Raw genomic sequence first — 17260 nt, forward strand, 5'->3', positions numbered from 1 at the left:
TGGAAAAAAAAAGGGAAAATTCACTGGATTTCTCCTCTTCTTCGTACGAAGAAGAGGAGCAACAGTACCAGGGATTTGCAGGCACCATTTCGTCCATTTTCCACTCATTTTCTTCCGTTTTTTTCCTCCATTCAATGACTCTAGTACAGGCCACTTGGCATTGATCCAAAACACCAAGAAATCTAGGATTAGAAGCCATCTAATGGCTTAAAATGGCCACAAAAAATGCAGCTCCAATCTCCTCCCTTAGTTCTAGGTTTTGGGGGGGATTTTGTAGCTATAAAAGGTCCTAAACGCAGCCAAGATGAAGGATTGAAAATAGGGTGACGGAAAAGGAAAAATAGAGAGAAAAGAGAGAAAAACAGAGGAAAAAGAAGAAAAAAAAAAGTGCAAAAATTTGCTGCAGAAAGGTGAGCCAGGGTTGGAGATTCAGGGAAATTCCATGCCATTTTTCGAACTCATCAGTGCTTATTTTGGGAATATTTATTTTTCTAGATAATCTGCGTTGGTAGTGGAGGAAGTTTCGTGTTGAAGTTTTTCAGAAAATACCACCACAACTCCTTCAAATCCGAGCCCAAAGTCCCCAGGTTCACACTCCTTCACCAAAGCCTGCAGCCTGTTTCTTTCAAATTTTGGTGAATTTCAACCCTCTCCCTATGGATTCCTACTGAGGTTTCGACTTCAAAGGCAGCAAAGGGGTAATTCCAAACCCTCTTCTTGTTCATTTCAACTCTTATGCGAAATCAAATCTTCTAAACCTGAGCGTTGGATTCTTGCTTATTTGCTTAGTTTGATATCTTGGCTATGCATGCTGCGTTTTTTGGTTAATCTTGGCTGCGTTTTAATAACTTTAATCTTTGCTTTTTGTTGCAAAAAAGGGAAGCAAGACATGTGAATGACTTGACTAGTGTTAGGTGTCCTTTAGTTGAGCAAGTTTGTTGCTTTTCGTTCTTTATTCTGGTTCTGGTGAGATCTATCTAACCTTCGTAAATAATAGTGAAGAGAGAAAAGATGGAAGTTGTAACTGAGAAGCCGTACGAAAATAATAGAGAACCACATCATAGTATTATAAAAAACCATAGCTTAGATCAGGATGTTTGAGTTCATGACCATACGGACAGGGATATAGGCCCAATGATAGTTTCAGATTTAGATTAAATGCTCAGTGGCTCCTTTTCTAAGAAGGTATAATAGACCACCTTGCACTTAACCTAATTTGAAACAGTCTTATTTTAGATACTTCTATTTACATAGAACAGATAAAGGAAAAGTTCAGCCAAGTTTGTCCGTTAAAGTAGTAGTACTTAGGAATAATGAAGATCCATTCGCAAAGGATATAACTTCAAGGATGGGCTTTGGCAGTTTAGGTGCGGTGTTTCTTAGTGGGGTTGACTCTGAGTTTCATTGGGGCTGCTGCAACTGCTGCCTTTTTCTTCTTATCTTCTGTGTTAGAAGGACTGAGTTGATCCACTCCTTTGCTTTGTGTTTCTCCTTCCATTATGCTATCAACTTTTTCTATTGCCATATTTTCAGCCATGTCGGTAACATTCTTTTTGGAATGTTCTTCTTGTGCTGCTGCCCAAGTGGATGCTGTAGCTTTGTAGTTGGTGATATATTTGCTGATGACATAGTTTTCTTCTGCAGTAGCATTGTTGATATGGGCAACTATGGCATTGTACTTTTCTGAGCTCCTGGAACTGTGGATTGTATTTGATTTCTTGACCAAGCAAACTAAGTTTTTCTGCTTGATGAAATCTGCTATAGTGGCGTACTGGACATTTCCCTGTAGGAAGAATAGAGACTTTAAGTATTTATTTGAAGTGAGCAGAATGTTGCAAAGTAGTTTTGAGTTCGAATGTACCTGCTGCTCTTGCTTTTGGATGTCACTTATGCAGAATGGGAGGAGTTGTTCAGCATCATCACCACTCAGGTCAAGAGTTATAGCACCACTCATATCACTAATTTGCACTGTTAGTCTGCAGCTGTTTTTGGGTTCATGTTATTAGAAGCTTTTTTGGCAGCAGGGGTTGTTAATATTAGATTAAGGTATATGTTTACCGTGGAGTGAGACGGATGCGCTGGTAGCATGAAGTGCAGGTGATCTCGCAATCTGGCCTTGCTCTGATGTATTTGTAGCAGTGGGGGCATGAATGGTACCATAGCTTTTGACTTCTATCTAGAAGTTTTGGTATGCCTCTAATCCAATAGGGCCTTGCCTGCAATGAATGAGCATTGTATTATTACAAAGGCTCGGACAAGTATACCAAGTTTGCTAATAGTAATAGAAGTCAAAGTAGATAATCAATTTTGTAGCACTGTTAACCTATTGTGTTAAGCCATTTGTTAACATCTAGTACGCCAGGCAAGAATTGTATTAGGCCCAGAAGACCCTCTTATAAAAGATAATGCAAAGCATATGATTCTTGAATTTCACATGGGCGAGAGTTTCATAATAAAACTATAGAATCCATCAAGCAATTAAAAAGAATTAAAAAGCTTTACGCTACAGTGAGGTTCACAAGAGAGAAAGTACAATTTGACAAGTAAGATAATGAGTAGGGGAAAAAATGGTAATTACGCAGTAGCATTAAAACACGAAATTCCACCTACAAAGTCACAGAGATGCAAAAATACGAAGAAATGGGACAAACAAGTAAATAAAAAATTACTGGGTAAAATGGGAAAACAGGAGCTACTAATTTCATTAACGAGGACAAAATTACTGGATGAAAGCCCGTATATCCGGAAAAACCAAATGAAAGGGAGCATTAATTAGTTCTACAAAAACGTACAGATACAATGAAAACTAAACTGAAGACATTTTTGCCCAAAACATTCAAATCTCATTACCAATCAATCAGGAGAGTAGGGAATGGTAGTTCAAGCTTGTAGTCAGTATAATCCAATTCGATAACCCACAAGCCAATTTTGTAATGGAAGAGACTACAGACTTTTTGGCTGTTGGCATGCATGCAGAAATAAAGGATTGTGAGTGAGTTGTATATGTACCTCAACCACAGCTGTGAGATCGCTGATAGTTATAACTCTGTCATCATCTGGTACAGGTAGGAGTTTGAGACGATCACCATAAGTCCGCTCAGCAATGAAACGCGTGATTTCCTCTTGATTGTGACTGCACCTAATATTTTATTTGTTGTAATGTAAAGGATAGTAAGCCTTTTTGGTAATGAATGTTGAATAATTTATAATGTAACTATTTTAAAGTAAAGTTACCAGTTACGCAGGTCATTGGCTTGCTGAATTGGAGGATTGATTAGTATGCTGCTGGAGAATTTGGTGGATAGATGCATGGCTACAAAGTTGACAATAGCAACATAAGTTTTTCCTTTTCTGGTTTCAGTCAACTTAGGATTTTTGTAAATGGTTTTTAAAAGAGTACGTACCATGGTAAGATGTCACTCGGACTCGAAGCGCTGCAACCACAGGTTGGGTGTGGATCATATCAGCTATGTCTTGTCCCTCTTCTGATTCATGCTCTCCCCAAAGGGTCAGTACCATTGGGTGCGACATGTGATCTGTAAGAATGATATCCCTAGTTGGTGTTCCACCTCTGATTGCTTTCGGGTGCACGTGAATTGCTATTCCAATAAGATCTAATAACCAGAGTTTGATATTAAAAAGTGTAACTATGACTATGTAAATTATATGTTAAGGTAAATCAGGAATGGTACCTATTTCATCAGTTGTGTCAATGTGCTGATAAACTGAATCGTAGTCAGCAAAGTTAAACACATTAGGTATCAGAGGGGGGTCCACTTCATCGATTTCTTGGACAAGCGTGGAGTTGTCAATGGTCCATGAGCACTCATTTGGGTACGTACTGTACCTTGGCAACACATTTTGAATCCTAGCATTCGATACATAATATCTTCGATATGGTTCAAAGTACTTCCTGAAGAACATTATATCTCCAGCATAAATTAGAGCTTGAGCAGTTTGACCCTGTAATTTTGAATACAGTAAGTGCTATGGTAATTAATTAGTTGTGTATAGTGCCAAAGTATGCAATGATAAGCTATATTACCTGACTATCAACAAACACCAACTTTTGGTAGCGTTTTCCATTTCTTGAAACCTGAACCTTTTGCTTTTCAATCACTTGAACAATGGCAGTCCAGTTGTCCATGAGAGGTTGGAGTTCTGTGAAGTTTACCAGGTTGCTTTCCATTTTTTGACGTTTGAAGAGTGCTGCAGACAACTACCACAAAATCGAAGGATTCCAAAGACAAGAGTTACACTCCGAAGTAGTAAGTTCATAGAATTTAAATATAATATATTACTAAGACATTTACTGGTACTTTATTTGCTATTTACATATAACAGAGTACTGGAATTATTGACAAGATAGCTGCAATACATCCTTGTAAACTATATTAGGAGTCACATAATCTAAACTTGAATCATATACAGGAGGTGTGATCAAAATTTTAACAGATTTGCTATTTTTAGCTCTAGATAATGCAACATACAGCTGCCCATGTGAAAAAACAGGTTCTCGCAAATAAATGCCAACATAATCTAAAGTTTGCCCTTGAGCTTTATTAATGGTCATTGCAAAACAAAGTCTTATAGGAAATTGCATTCGTTCAAAAGATATAGGAGAATTAGGGTCATTTTCAACACGAAAGCAAATTCTATGTAGAAATACTTGCTTCCCAGCAAATTCACCAGAACTTATGACTGCATCTATAATATTGTGTTTAAGTGATTTGCATAGAAGTCTTGTTCCATTACATAGACCTTCTGGTGGGTCAATGTTTCTCAACAACATTATTGGTGCATTTTCTTTCAATGTCAATCGATGTGGAGGAAAACCATTTGGAGTGTGGCTATTCATGAAGTCCTCTAAAATTGCTTGCTGCGAATTATCTAAACATTTATCTCTGCTTAAATAGTCAAATGGGGTTCCGGGAAATTCCTGTATCAATTTTTCATTGATCTGATCTACAAAATCATTTTTTGTAGTTAAAATTGCTCTATTAATTAATGAGTATGTATTTTCAGAAAATATGTTGAAGTTTGGATAGACAGTTGTAATCAATTGATTTATGGATTCTGCTTCATTTGTATAGCGAAGAAGCAATGCTTGAGAGATGTGAATACTTTCATTTTTAACTGTGTTTTCTGTTCCATTACCTATACGAAGAAGGTACTTGCTAAAATCAGGATCTAATCTTGCTCTCATGTTTTCCTTCAATTTTAATTTCTGCAGATGAGGCCAAATATAAGATTTTACAAGGCTAGCTTCGATAAAGTCTGATTTTGACCCTTTTACAACTACCGGCAGAACTTGCCTAAAATCACCACCAAATACCATCACTTTTGACCCAAATAATTCAGAGTTATCCATTAGGTCTCTAAGTAAACGATCTACTCCCTCAATTCCTGCTCTATGTGTCATAGGCGCTTCATCCCAAATGATCAATTTGGCTTGCTGTAATAACTTTGCCAATGAGCTTTGTTTGCTTACTTTGCACATGTTGTTAGGATTCATGTCTAAAGGAATTTTAAATCGTGAGTGGGCTGTTCTACCTCCAGGTAAGATAGAAGCAGCTACTCCACAAGAGGCCGTTGCCAAAGCTATACATCCCTTTGATCTAACTGCAGCTAGTAGTGCACGGTACAAGAATGTTTTCCCTGTTCCCCCAGGCCCATCAATAAAGAAACTTCCTTTGCTGTGTATAAAAACAGCATCTATGATAGTATCAAATGCTACTTTTTGATCCTCATTTAATTTAGAGATAGCAGCAATATCTTCTTCATTGACTTTAAAGTTTAGCTCAGAATTTGTGTCTCTTGTACCTCTATCCATTTCATCAAACTTTAAGATTCGTGGTACTAATCCATACATATTAATGTTTTTTCCCATTGATTCTAAGAACTTGCTAATCTCATAGAGAACTTTATGTTGGACCTGATCGTTTGACAAATTCAAAGTTCTATTGAAATCTTCTGACATAGATTCTTTGAATTTTAACCATAAACTTCTTGGATCAGCAGGAGTGAAGTAAACTAATAGGGTAGCAAATAGTCTTCTAAAGCTATATGGCATGTGGTATAAAGCTGCTTCTTCTAGGCACTGCTCTTGAGGGTTATTGGATTCAAATAATCCTCTCATTATTGCTGCTTCTCTAAAGGTATTAACATAAACACCATCGACAGTTTTCAGGTCATCAAATGATGTTGGCCCTTTTACATTCAATAACAATAATCTTAAGAAGTACCTCTCACCCTCACTTGGATTTGCTGTAACAATTCGGCCTATTGAACCTCTTTGTTGCCTAATATCCCATATGCGTTTACCAGGTTTCCACACAAAATGTTCAGGAAATTCTTTGTATGTGCATTTCAATGTTTTGGCTCTCTCATCAGTAGCATTCATATGGAAAAATTCAGTTAGCATACTTTTCTTAGCAAATTTACTTTTCAAAAGATCTCTAAGATCAGCATCATCTTTGAAGGTCAGAGATTGGTAATTTTCAAGATGTAGCTGAAGGTTAATGACAGCAGGATGTGTTTCAAATAAGGGAAATCTGTAAATTCGCCAAATGGCTTCAATAGGAGAAACCCATCTTGCTGATTGGTACTCCTTAATTTCATCTATCTCTTTAGATCTGTCATCTGAATTCACAGCAAAGTGTATTTTATCATGTCCCTTATATATGTACTTATAAGTATACTTGACTACCTTTATTGTTGAGCAAATTTCAACATTCATATGGCAATTGAATTTTGCTAACAAGTAAGGATTATATGGAACTACCCATCTATTATCCAATTCATGGCCTCGAACTTTTACCTTTTCTCCATTGCTCCTCCGCCTATATGTTGGATAAGAATTTTCAGATTGTGTAGTTTTTTCTGCCCACTGTTTAGGATAATGATTTTTGCATTTTTTAACTGTTGTACCTTGCATACACACATTATCTGCATTTTTGTCGCCACAAGGACCATGCATCATGTGCTTGCGAACCATTTTAAACAAGTGTGGATGCTCTTTTTTGTCTGGAATCTCAGCAGAAACTATGTGATCATAGGATTCCGTTGAATATAATTTAGACGCTGGGTGTAAAATTATTAAGAAATGTGCATGCGGCAACCCACGTTTTTGGAATTCAACAACATAGGTGTAAGCAGCTACTTTACCCAATACCTCTTTTTTAAACAACTCTTCTTTTAAAATTTCTAATTTGGCATGAAAAACTCTAGCAGAAAGATCAACACGGTTTTGAGACTCATCAGTGGGCAGTAAGTTTTCTTTTATTTCTGGCCATGATGGGTTACAAGTCATTGTTAAAAAAATGTCAGGTTTTCCGAATTTTTGAACTAAGGCCATAGCATCAACATACCTTCTTTTCATATCACGAGGACCTCCTATAAAAGATGCTGGCAAAATTACTCGTTGCCCTACTTTTGAACCTCTACATTGGCCCTCAACTACAGAATCCATGACACCCTGTAATTGCTCAGTCCTAATTTGTTGTTGCCTATGCCGGAAAAAATCAAGCCTTTGACTCTCAATTTTTACGTACATGTCCACTACATACTGTTGAAATGCACGGGCAGTATTAAGAATACTTGGTTTATTTTTCTCCCTCATCTGGAACCTATATGCATAGTATTCACGCATGGACACATTCTCCTTTGAATTCTCAAAGTTTTTGAAAGCTGTTTCAAAAAATTTTAAGCTTCAATTTACATTTGGTAAACTAAAATTGTATTCATAAAATTTGTATTATATTTAAAAACAACTAACCTTTCTCTTCTGATTCTATTATATCTTCGGCAGATCTGAAGCTTGTTAAAGTTGCAGTCTGTTGATGATTTCTAACTGACCTTTTCCTTTTTTTTGGATTACCAGTGCCAGATCTCTGAATTCCAGGTTGCCACCCTGTTTCGCCAAAGGGAAATAGAAGTGGATACTGCAATGGATCATAACAGCCATAGTAATATTGAATTCTACGGCTTTGACCCTCTTTTGTGTATACTTGAATGTGTCTAGCATAGCTGTCCTGTGAGTTTTCACCTTCAACCCACAGTGCAGCTACTTGGGATACTGTTGGCTTGTTAAAGACTCGCTGATCAGTTTGACAGTAAGATTTCAGGACTATTTGATAATTGTTCAAGTCTGGAACATGTCTCAGGCTTCGGAAAAAGCAGGCATAAGGGTTACTTTTCATGAGTTCCATGAGTTTCACCACTATGCTCTCAGTTAGTTTTGTTGAAAAAGCCAATCGATTTGCGATTTCATGTTCAGTATCATGAAAGTATAACTGCAAAAACATTCCCGATCCTCCATGGGGAATCAATTGATTTATAAAATGATACGTTTGGCCCTGAATTTTGAAAGTATATATTCCGTTTCTTCTTTGGCAAAGCGATTTATCATAGTTAACTCCAAAAGAGGTGAAAGCGAACATACTATTGTATGTTCTTACATAGGTTCTGAAACAAATTGCTTCTTCAGTTTCACCAGTAAATAGCTCTATTAATATGTCTGGCATTTTATTCTCTTCTAAGACTACTTCTCCATCAGAGCAACAAAAGTTTGCAGACTCAGAATAAAATTTTTTGGCTCCGCAGTACTTGCAATTCTGTTGCTCTGGTAATCTATCAGCTTCCAAGCTTATCGAAGATAATGCCTCAATTCCCGTCACCACCCTTTTATGTTGTTTGCGTACATTGTTTTGTTTCCTAATCGAAGCATTTTGGTCTTCCCCACAGCTTTTAACTACATGAATGGATCAAAAATGTCATTAATATGATTTTTAATATGTTGAAGTTTTACAACTTGTTTTATTATGTAGAAGGAATAAACCTGAATTCTGTTTACACCTTCGTCTTGACATATGTTTAGCTTCTCTTGAACGTTTAGGTTCAACTGAATATCCTATTTATGCAATGGTGATCAGTTTTTGTCAATGGGATCGCCACTGTTATATGATCAACAATGGTGATCAGTTTGTTAGCTAACCTGTTAGATCCTCCATTGCTTCAGAAAGCAAGCTATAGCAAGAGTTGCAGATGGGTGGTTGGTCTACAATATTGGCAAATAAGGTGATCACTTTTAGCTAGTAGCTAGGGAGAAATCTCGGTTGGTAATGTTTGTTTCAAGAGGAAAGAATAATTAAACTTAGCAGTAGGAAACAATAACTAAACCTGAAGATTGGGTCGCTTTAGAATGCTGACACTTTTTTATCCGTCGAGCTGTAGAAGTAGAACCTATACATTTTCCACAGGATGTTAACTAACATATTTTGTAGGTCTCTTTTAATATATCTTTGGATATTTGTGAATTAAAAATGTTTTTAATTCTATGTGGTTCACCTTTGTGATATGTTGAAAATTCTGAAACATGCTCCTTCTGCCTTCGATTACCTTCAACTTTGTCTCCAGGAACTAAATAGATTGTGAAAATGTTATGCCTATATGACATCACAATAGCCTAAAGGAAAAGGGATTACAAAAATAACCTGCCTCACTGTGGTGCTTATGACCACAGTTAGGTTCCTGAATGCGAAAAGCCTGCTGTAACAGTTGCTTATTACTGGTGTGCTCATCATCTGAGCATAGAGATACAGGCAAAGGTAGTTTAGTTTACAGCCATACTTGTTGGGAGTTATTATAGAGGTAGGTGGGCATCTAAATATTCACTATAATGTAGTATATACAGCGCGATACCTTTTCCTCTCAATACTAACGAGGAGGTAAAAGTAGTCTTTGTCTTTTCTTTTTTACTTTTATAGGTATCACGGCGTTTTTTCCGTTGGATTTCTTTCTGCTCCTCAGTTAAAGAGGCATATCTTTGTCTAGCCTTTTCGTTACGTCGAGCTTTTCGGTCGAACATTTTAGAAGGATCAATGTTTCGATTCATAGTGGGTTGCTATGGAAATGTTGGGTCAACTAACAAAAGTGGTTGGAACTTGAGGTTTACACAAACTTGAACAATTCGAATGAATCCTAAGACACAAGAATGAATCCTAAGACACAAGCTTATTTGTAGTATACTTCAGCACAGATTCAGCCTACAAATATTAACCACTTTTTGCTACCGAATGAACTGCAGCTCTTTTAAAATAAGGAACAACTACAATACTAATTGCTTATGCTTTCATGTATATACACATGTCATGAAATCTATGAGCGATGAAAGAGCAAAAGATTTTTTAACTGTACTACATAATACTCAAATCCAATGTAAACAAAAGAAGATTGCCAAACAAGCATAAATTGTAAACTAACGGAGATTTCCAAGCAGGCATGAATTCAATGATAAACACAGTCCACAAAATCATTTTTAAAAAAAACAAAACAGCTATTCCAGCAAGTTTGGAGAAAGGTCGAAAATGAACTAACCTTTTTTAAAAAGAAACCGATAAAACTTGATCTTGATGAGAAGAGTTTGAGCCTGCATGACAAAAAAAATAATTAACTTGGTATGAAAGGCCGGAATTAATAAACGGACGAAGGATGCAGATGAGAACAAACACATCAGGTCTAAGAAAGCATGGTAATTCTTTTTTTGAAAGCAAAAGCCAAAATCAAATGGGTAAAATTACTTGTATACGAATCTCACCTCAATTCCAAGGAAATTCCATATCGGCGACCAAACATATCACAGAGAAACAGCTATATGTAGCAACAGATTTAACACCAACCAATCATAGAAGGAAAGGAGAGAAACGGAAGAAGATGGAAGGCTATGCGTCTAGCAAATGCGGAAGGAGGAGGAAAGCCATAGGTGGAAAACGTGGGGGAGCTAATACTTCATCTGGTGGCTGTTTAATAATTAGAGCCATTAAGAGGAATAAAGTGGAAGAAGAAGCAAATAAGCGGAAATCAAACCTAATCAGCCAAGGAATTAAAGAAGCCCAACATAATAAGAGGAACAGAAACTGACATGGGTGGCAAACATGGAGAAATTAAGAGACCGTTTAACAGAGGGAGGTGAAACTGGTGGAAGTTGAATTAAAAACCTCTCATAATAGTCACCAATAATCAAAGGGGCTTCGGTGAAATTTGCAAAGGGGCAAATGAGAAAACGGTTTTGGGTGGCAGAGGAAGAGAAACAGGGGTCTGACCATTTAATGTTAGATTTGATTACTGAGGTCCCTTATTCAGTGCCTATTCAGTGCTGTGTAATTAAGCTTAGCACCGGCCACTTCAGGATTGGCATACGAAGGATTATACTGGTGCATTTTATTTAGGAATTAGTATTCTACATATGGGCTCATTTGGTAATATGAGCCCCTAAGCAATTAAGAAAGGGACCCATCAAAATAATAAGAGGAGAGCAGACTACAATGGGTGATAACGTTGCAAGCATCATGGATAAAATAGTCATATTAACACCAATCATTGCATTAACAACTTGTACAATATCAGCTCAACATCTCTACCTTGTCCAGTTGTCCACTCAATTGACAACGATATCCAAAAAGGGCGGTTGAAACTTAAAGCTTTCTTGCACAACGAAGATTTTCTTATATATGTATAGGACCTGAATGTGAAGTCCTTCTAACTACTGTGAAGAGCTTTGACGACCACCCAAGTGTAAAGGAAAAAAGACGGGCGTAGGGTTTCTGTTTTGGCTTGTTGGCCATGGCGGCCTCCACGCCGCCTGGACACCAGATTGTGGATCCCTCCGCTGCCAATTCTGCTCAAGCGCCCAGGAGCTTTGTAGCGGCTGTCTGTTCTGCCCGGCCAGATGCGGGTGCGGAGGTTGGAGTAGTCTCTTCCTTTCGAGGAGAGCCTGCACTGCGGATGATCGGAGGGGACATGCTGCGCCTGGCGGAACCTTTTCGCCATGCGCTGGTAGGGAGATTCGGAGTACGCCGACCCTCCATGGATCTCATACGTAAGTTTTTCGTATCCTTGGGCTTGAAAGGCTCCTGCTCTGTGGGTCTGTTGGACCCAAATCATGCGCCCTACCCTTCAAGAAGATTACACGAGACTGTTTTTGCGTCGGCTCTGGTATATCAATGGTTCGCCCATGACAGTCTCAAAGTGGTCGCTGGACTTCAGAGCAAACCAGGAGATTGCTGTGGCCCCTGTCTAGGTCACTTTCCCAGAGCTTCCCATCCCTTTCTTCCACAAGACGCAACTCTCCAAACTTGCATCGACGTTGGGAAGGCTGCTGCGAATTGCCGCGGCAACGACGGATCTGCGGTGCCGTCAGTGGCCAGGGTTCTGGTCGAACTAGACGTCTCCAGGCCGCCACCCAAGCGCATATGGATCGGAGATGAGGATTTTGGCTTTTGGCAACCAGTGGAGTTTGAGGGGTGGCCGGCCTTCTGCACTTTCTGCAATAGATTTGGACATGTGGAGGCGGAGCGCTATATAAAAAACCCATCCCTGCGTCCCCCTAAGCCTTTGTCCGCTGCGGCCCAGCCGGTGCCAGCCCAGTCCAACCGTCAAGTGTTTGTCCCCAAACTGGCCAAATCACACGACAGTGGCATTTCTCAGAACGTTGCCGCTAGGGAGGCCATGGCCGTACCTCCTTTGCCCCTGCGGGACGCGGTGCTTCCTCACGGGCAGAACCAGACTCCAGGGATTGCAACCCAACCGCAGATGGAGACCCAAGCGAATGAGGCAATGCATGACAACATGGCAGCTGTGGCGCTTGAACTTCCTGCACAGGATTGCCGGCAGGAACCTTCTCACGAGGTGGAGCAGCATCGAGTGTCGGAAGCCCAGCATTCCCCACAGGCATGTCCGTCGCCAATGCCAGTGCCCCTTCAAGCGTTGGTAGCAGAGCAGGAGGGAAAAAGGAGCGGCACGGGCAATCGCTTTGAAGTCCTTAGTACGCTAGGGGAAAGCTGTGGGTTGGCTGGGACGTTAGAGGCTGATCGCGCCTCCCCATCCCCAACGTCTTCTCATCCGCAGGGAGAAGCATGGGGACGTCGGATGTCGTCCGGGAGTCTAGGAGAGACACACGTGACATTGGAGGAGTTACAATTTTTTCACCAAGAGATAGCCACCCAGGCGGGGCTTCCTTCTAATTCTGGAGAGGAGGCCAAACATGACATGAAGGACATCCAAGGTGCGAACCTCAAGAGGAAGGTGGGCAGACCTAAGGGCAAACGCACGCAAGTGTCAGCTTCGTCTCAAGCTAAGTATCCCCTTCGTTCCTATGATAAATCCAATTAATTTCATTGTTTGGAATATACGGGGCGCTTCGCGCTCTGACTCTATTAAGCATTTACATAAACTCTGCAAGAACCATAAGATTTCCTTGGTTTTTCTTCTGGAGCCCATGGCTGAAGTTAAGCAATTAGACACGGTCCGTAGAAGGCTTAAGCTGGACCACGAGACCTCGTTCTTAAACGGCAAGGTGTGGTGTTTATGGAGCGGGACTTTTAAGATCTCTTTTCAAGAGGGTGCGGAGCAGGTTGTGCATGGTAGACTCACGTTCCAGTCAGGCGAGACTATTTCTATTTCGGCGGTCTATGCTAAGTGCACTAGAGTGGGGAGACGACCCATCTGGAGTTGCTTAAAGGATTTCAGTATGGGGAGGAGTGAGCCGTGGATTATAGCTGGGGACTTCAATGTGATAGCATCCTCGGAAGAGCGGAGAGGGGGGCGTCCAGCTAATGACAATAACATGGACGAGTTCAATTCATCCATGTTTGCGTGCGGGCTTTCCCCGGTTGACTTTGATGGGTGTCCCTTTACTTGGACGAATGGCACGGTTTGGCAGCGTTTGGACATGGCTCTCATTAATGCCCGGTGGGCGGCAGAATACCCAGTCACAAGAGTCTCTCACCTTCCTCGTGGTCGGTCCGATCATGCGCCACTCTTGATCAAAGCGGGGTCGGGGGCGTCAGTTCGGCCTTCTTTTAGGTATCTAAACATGTGGCATCGACACCTCACATTCCGGGAAACGGTATCAACAGTCTGGCAAGGGTCGGGGTCAGGAGTCGGGATGCACCTTTTCCACTCCAAGTTGTCGTCCCTTCGAACTCAGCTAAGAAAGTGGAACAAGGAGGAGTTCAAGAATATATTTGCTCGAGTTCAGTCAGCAGAGGATACATACAAACAACGGGAGGCGGAATTCGACTCAAGAGGAGACGTTTCCTCAAAGACCCGTTTACATGAGGCAAGGGCCATGTATCTAAGAGAATTGTCAGTGGAATGCGAGTTCTGGCATCAAAAGGCAGCGCTTCGGTGGATCAAGAAGAGGGATGCGAACACCTTCTTCTTCCAATCCGTGGTCAAACAGAGGAGAAACGCTAACTATGTCACGCGGATTAAAGATGAAATTCTGGGCTAGATTCAGGACACGAGCGACATACAAGATTCAGCAGTATGGTTTTTCTCAGCATTATTCCAATCCAGTGGGTTTATCCCTCCTCCCACTCTGCCCCTAGAGTTGCCTAGAGTTGCGGCGGAAGAGGACGCGGGGTTGCGGCATTTACCGGACCTGGAGGAGATCCGAACAGTGGTTTTCTCTATGGATGCAAGTAGTGCTCCGGGGCCGAACGGGTTCGGGGCGGGCTTCTTTCAACAGTGCTGGGAGATTATCAAAGATGATCTACTTGGGGCAGTGCAGGTGACGGGTTTTTACTTTAAGTGCAAGTTTAATTCCAAATTATACCCGTTTTACTGCAAGTATACAAGCCAAAATCGTAATATTGGGTATGTATCGGGTCGATCCCACGAGGAGCAATTAAAACAATTATTAGATACTAATTTACTCTATTATCTAGACTCACAATAAATTTGAGCAGAAATTTCAGAATTTAATCCAACTACAAAAATTCTTAACTAGATAAATGCAAATTCACAAAAGGAGTAGAATTCACTAAATATTAAGATCTAGGGATGTAGATTTCACTTATGACACAAAAGATCTAAAATGAATGAATTTAACACTTGTTACAACTCTTGTTTAATCAAGGATTCATTTTCAACAATACCAAAATCACATTCTCATGATAATAATGGGTTAAAACAAATTAGTTTTTCCTAATCTCTTGGAAAATACTAAATCTGTCTTGTGCATACCTGAAATATAGATTTTATCCACTTGAATGTATTTCTATTCTCATGAATATACTACTCAAGCTCTACTTATGTCATTCCATTATTTTTACCATTTCTCAATGAGTAAAAATAACTATAAACCTGCTGTTGGTGATCAAGCAACAACAAGTAATCCAACACACACAAGTAGATAAGTTAATACAAGACATAACAAGTATAAATCACAATCACTTCATATCATTTGGCAATAAGCTTCATCTACTCCCTAGATAAAGGAAATTAGCTACTCATGAATGATGAAACACTCATAACTTTATTAATGTAAATCATCATGAATTACAAATACAAAAAGAGTAAAGAAAGTCTTAGCCAAGATATGGTGAAGCCTTCCAAAAATCTCCTTTGTCTTGAACTTAGATGATTACAAGATGAAACCTCAATTGCCCCTTGCAAGTACCTAGCTAGAGAGACTATGCTTTTTAGTGAGAATACTAGCTACGTCTAGATGTCCAGACCTCCCTCAATGTCTCTGCATAAAAACTACTCAAAGGCTCTATTTTTCCAAGTCAAATTCTAACCTTTGATTCCCAAATCTCCACTTTGTTAGCATAGTCAAAAACCAATATTTTTGACTTGAAAATAAGCTACTTTTCTTGCCCTTTTGTCTTCTGAAGCATGTGCACCGAATTCCCTTGCATCTTATAGTTGGAAAGTGGTATGAATACAAGAGAAATGGCTGAGTCAAATTGCAGAATTTCGGCTATAAAACGCGCTACACAAAACGCGGCATCAACTCGCGTTTTGTATACTCGCGTTTTCATTCTGACCTTATTTCAACTGCGATTTTCTCCATGATAAAGGCCAAACTAGCTTTTGTGCAAAACACAAAAGTTTTATCTCTTTGAGTTAGCTTTCCAATGCTTCAAGAATCATCTAAATCGGAGCTTTGTAGCCTGAGATATGATCGAAATACTATCACCTGGTCAAACTTCTGTTTTAACTTCCGACCACAGAATGCAGCTTCTGTATTCTGACTTTTTGTCCATAAAAATGGCAGAATTGGATTTCGATGTCTTCATACGAATTGTAGATCTCTTTCTTAGCTTTAAAATGGTATAAAGATCACCTCAATCCGATAAGTGTAGCTCCAGATATGGTCGAAATACCGAAGAGTGTCAAAACTGACTTGTATTGCATTTCCTCACTTGAACGTTTTTCACTTCATTCTTCTTGTTACCACTTGAATTCATCACCAATTATCTACTTTTCACCTCATTTGACATCCATTGGTGATTGAATCATCATTCCTGCATAAAAATGAAGTTTTTACCATTAAAATCACTAAAAATGTAATATTATCCACTTTTACAAAAAATATATAATTTTACCAAAAACCTCTTTATTTTATTTATAAAACTAAATAATCAACTCAAAATTAACTAATAAAATGCACTTAAAAATACGTAAAATAAACTCTTATCAGCAGGATTTTTTTAAGGGAATGCAGCAGCCCAGGGGCTTCTCCAGTGCGTTACTTGTACTGATCCCAAAGACGGAGCGGGCATGCCAGTGGAAGGACTTCAGGCCAATTAGCCTTTGTAACATGAGTTCCAAGATCATATCGAAGATACTGGCAAATCGGCTGGGGGGTCTACTACCCAAACTCATTTCGCCGTGACAAACGGGGTTTGTTCCAGGAAGGGGCATTATGGATAATATCTTGCTGGCTCAGGAGCTAGTGATGGAGTTGGATAGGAAACTAGCCCACCCGAATTTGGTGCTCAAGCTCGATATGGAGAAAGCGTATAACAGAGTGGAATGGCCTTTCCTTCTTTTTATGCTTAGGAGTTTTGGATCTTCAGAGGTCACTGTAGATCTCCTATTCAGGACCTTATCTAACTCGTGATTTTCGATTTTGGTCAATGGCCAACCTACTAGCTTTTATAAGTCTAGTAGGGGGGTGCGTCAGGGGGATCCTTTGTCGCCTGTGCTCTTTTTGTTTGTAGCAGAGTTCCTAGGGCGGGGTCTCCAACAGCTTGGACTTTACCATAAGGACAGAAGGTTTGTGTCTGCTGGTGCCACGGTTCCCTACCTGGCTTTTACTGATGACACAATCATCTTCACTTGGTGCTCGGAACCGTCCCTGATAGTACTGCATGAGTTTCTCCTTCTCTATCAAAAACATTCCGGGCAGAAGGTAAATGCGGGGAAGAGCACTCTCCTTACACCCGCTCGCATGTTGGAGGATCACATT

General features: G+C 39.8%; 2 protein-coding genes across 5 annotated transcripts; one reads left to right on the plus strand and one right to left on the minus strand.

Moving 5' to 3' along the window:
- Positions 1–1043: 1043 nt before the first annotated feature.
- LOC140014906 (replication protein A 70 kDa DNA-binding subunit B-like) lies at positions 1044–11304 on the minus strand. Of its 4 annotated transcripts, XM_072066583.1 has the most exons (11): positions 10922–11304; positions 10598–10799; positions 10378–10429; positions 4046–4219; positions 3693–3963; positions 3405–3614; positions 3235–3313; positions 3010–3139; positions 2059–2216; positions 1862–1982; positions 1044–1783 (listed from the first exon to the last, which is right to left on the minus strand). In XM_072066583.1, exons 2-11 carry the CDS (start codon positions 10633–10635, stop codon positions 1364–1366), a joined length of 1653 nt encoding a protein of 550 aa, XP_071922684.1. In that variant the 5' UTR covers positions 10636–10799; positions 10922–11304; the 3' UTR covers positions 1044–1363. The 4 variants fall into 4 exon arrangements, with proteins under 4 accessions (XP_071922684.1, XP_071922685.1, XP_071922683.1 ...); XM_072066584.1 differs by having other exon boundaries at positions 4046–4209; positions 10598–11304; XM_072066582.1 differs by having other exon boundaries at positions 10598–11304.
- A 1972-nt stretch (positions 11305–13276) lies between these two features.
- LOC140014687 (uncharacterized) lies at positions 13277–14293 on the plus strand. The gene has a single exon (XM_072065777.1). The coding sequence runs from the start codon at positions 13277–13279 to the stop codon at positions 14291–14293; it is 1017 nt and encodes a 338-aa protein (XP_071921878.1).
- The last annotated feature ends 2967 nt before the right edge of the window (positions 14294–17260 follow it).

Source organism: Coffea arabica, chromosome 9e (genome assembly GCF_036785885.1).
Source record: "Coffea arabica cultivar ET-39 chromosome 9e, Coffea Arabica ET-39 HiFi, whole genome shotgun sequence".
Lineage (NCBI taxonomy): Eukaryota > Viridiplantae > Streptophyta > Magnoliopsida > Gentianales > Rubiaceae > Coffea > Coffea arabica.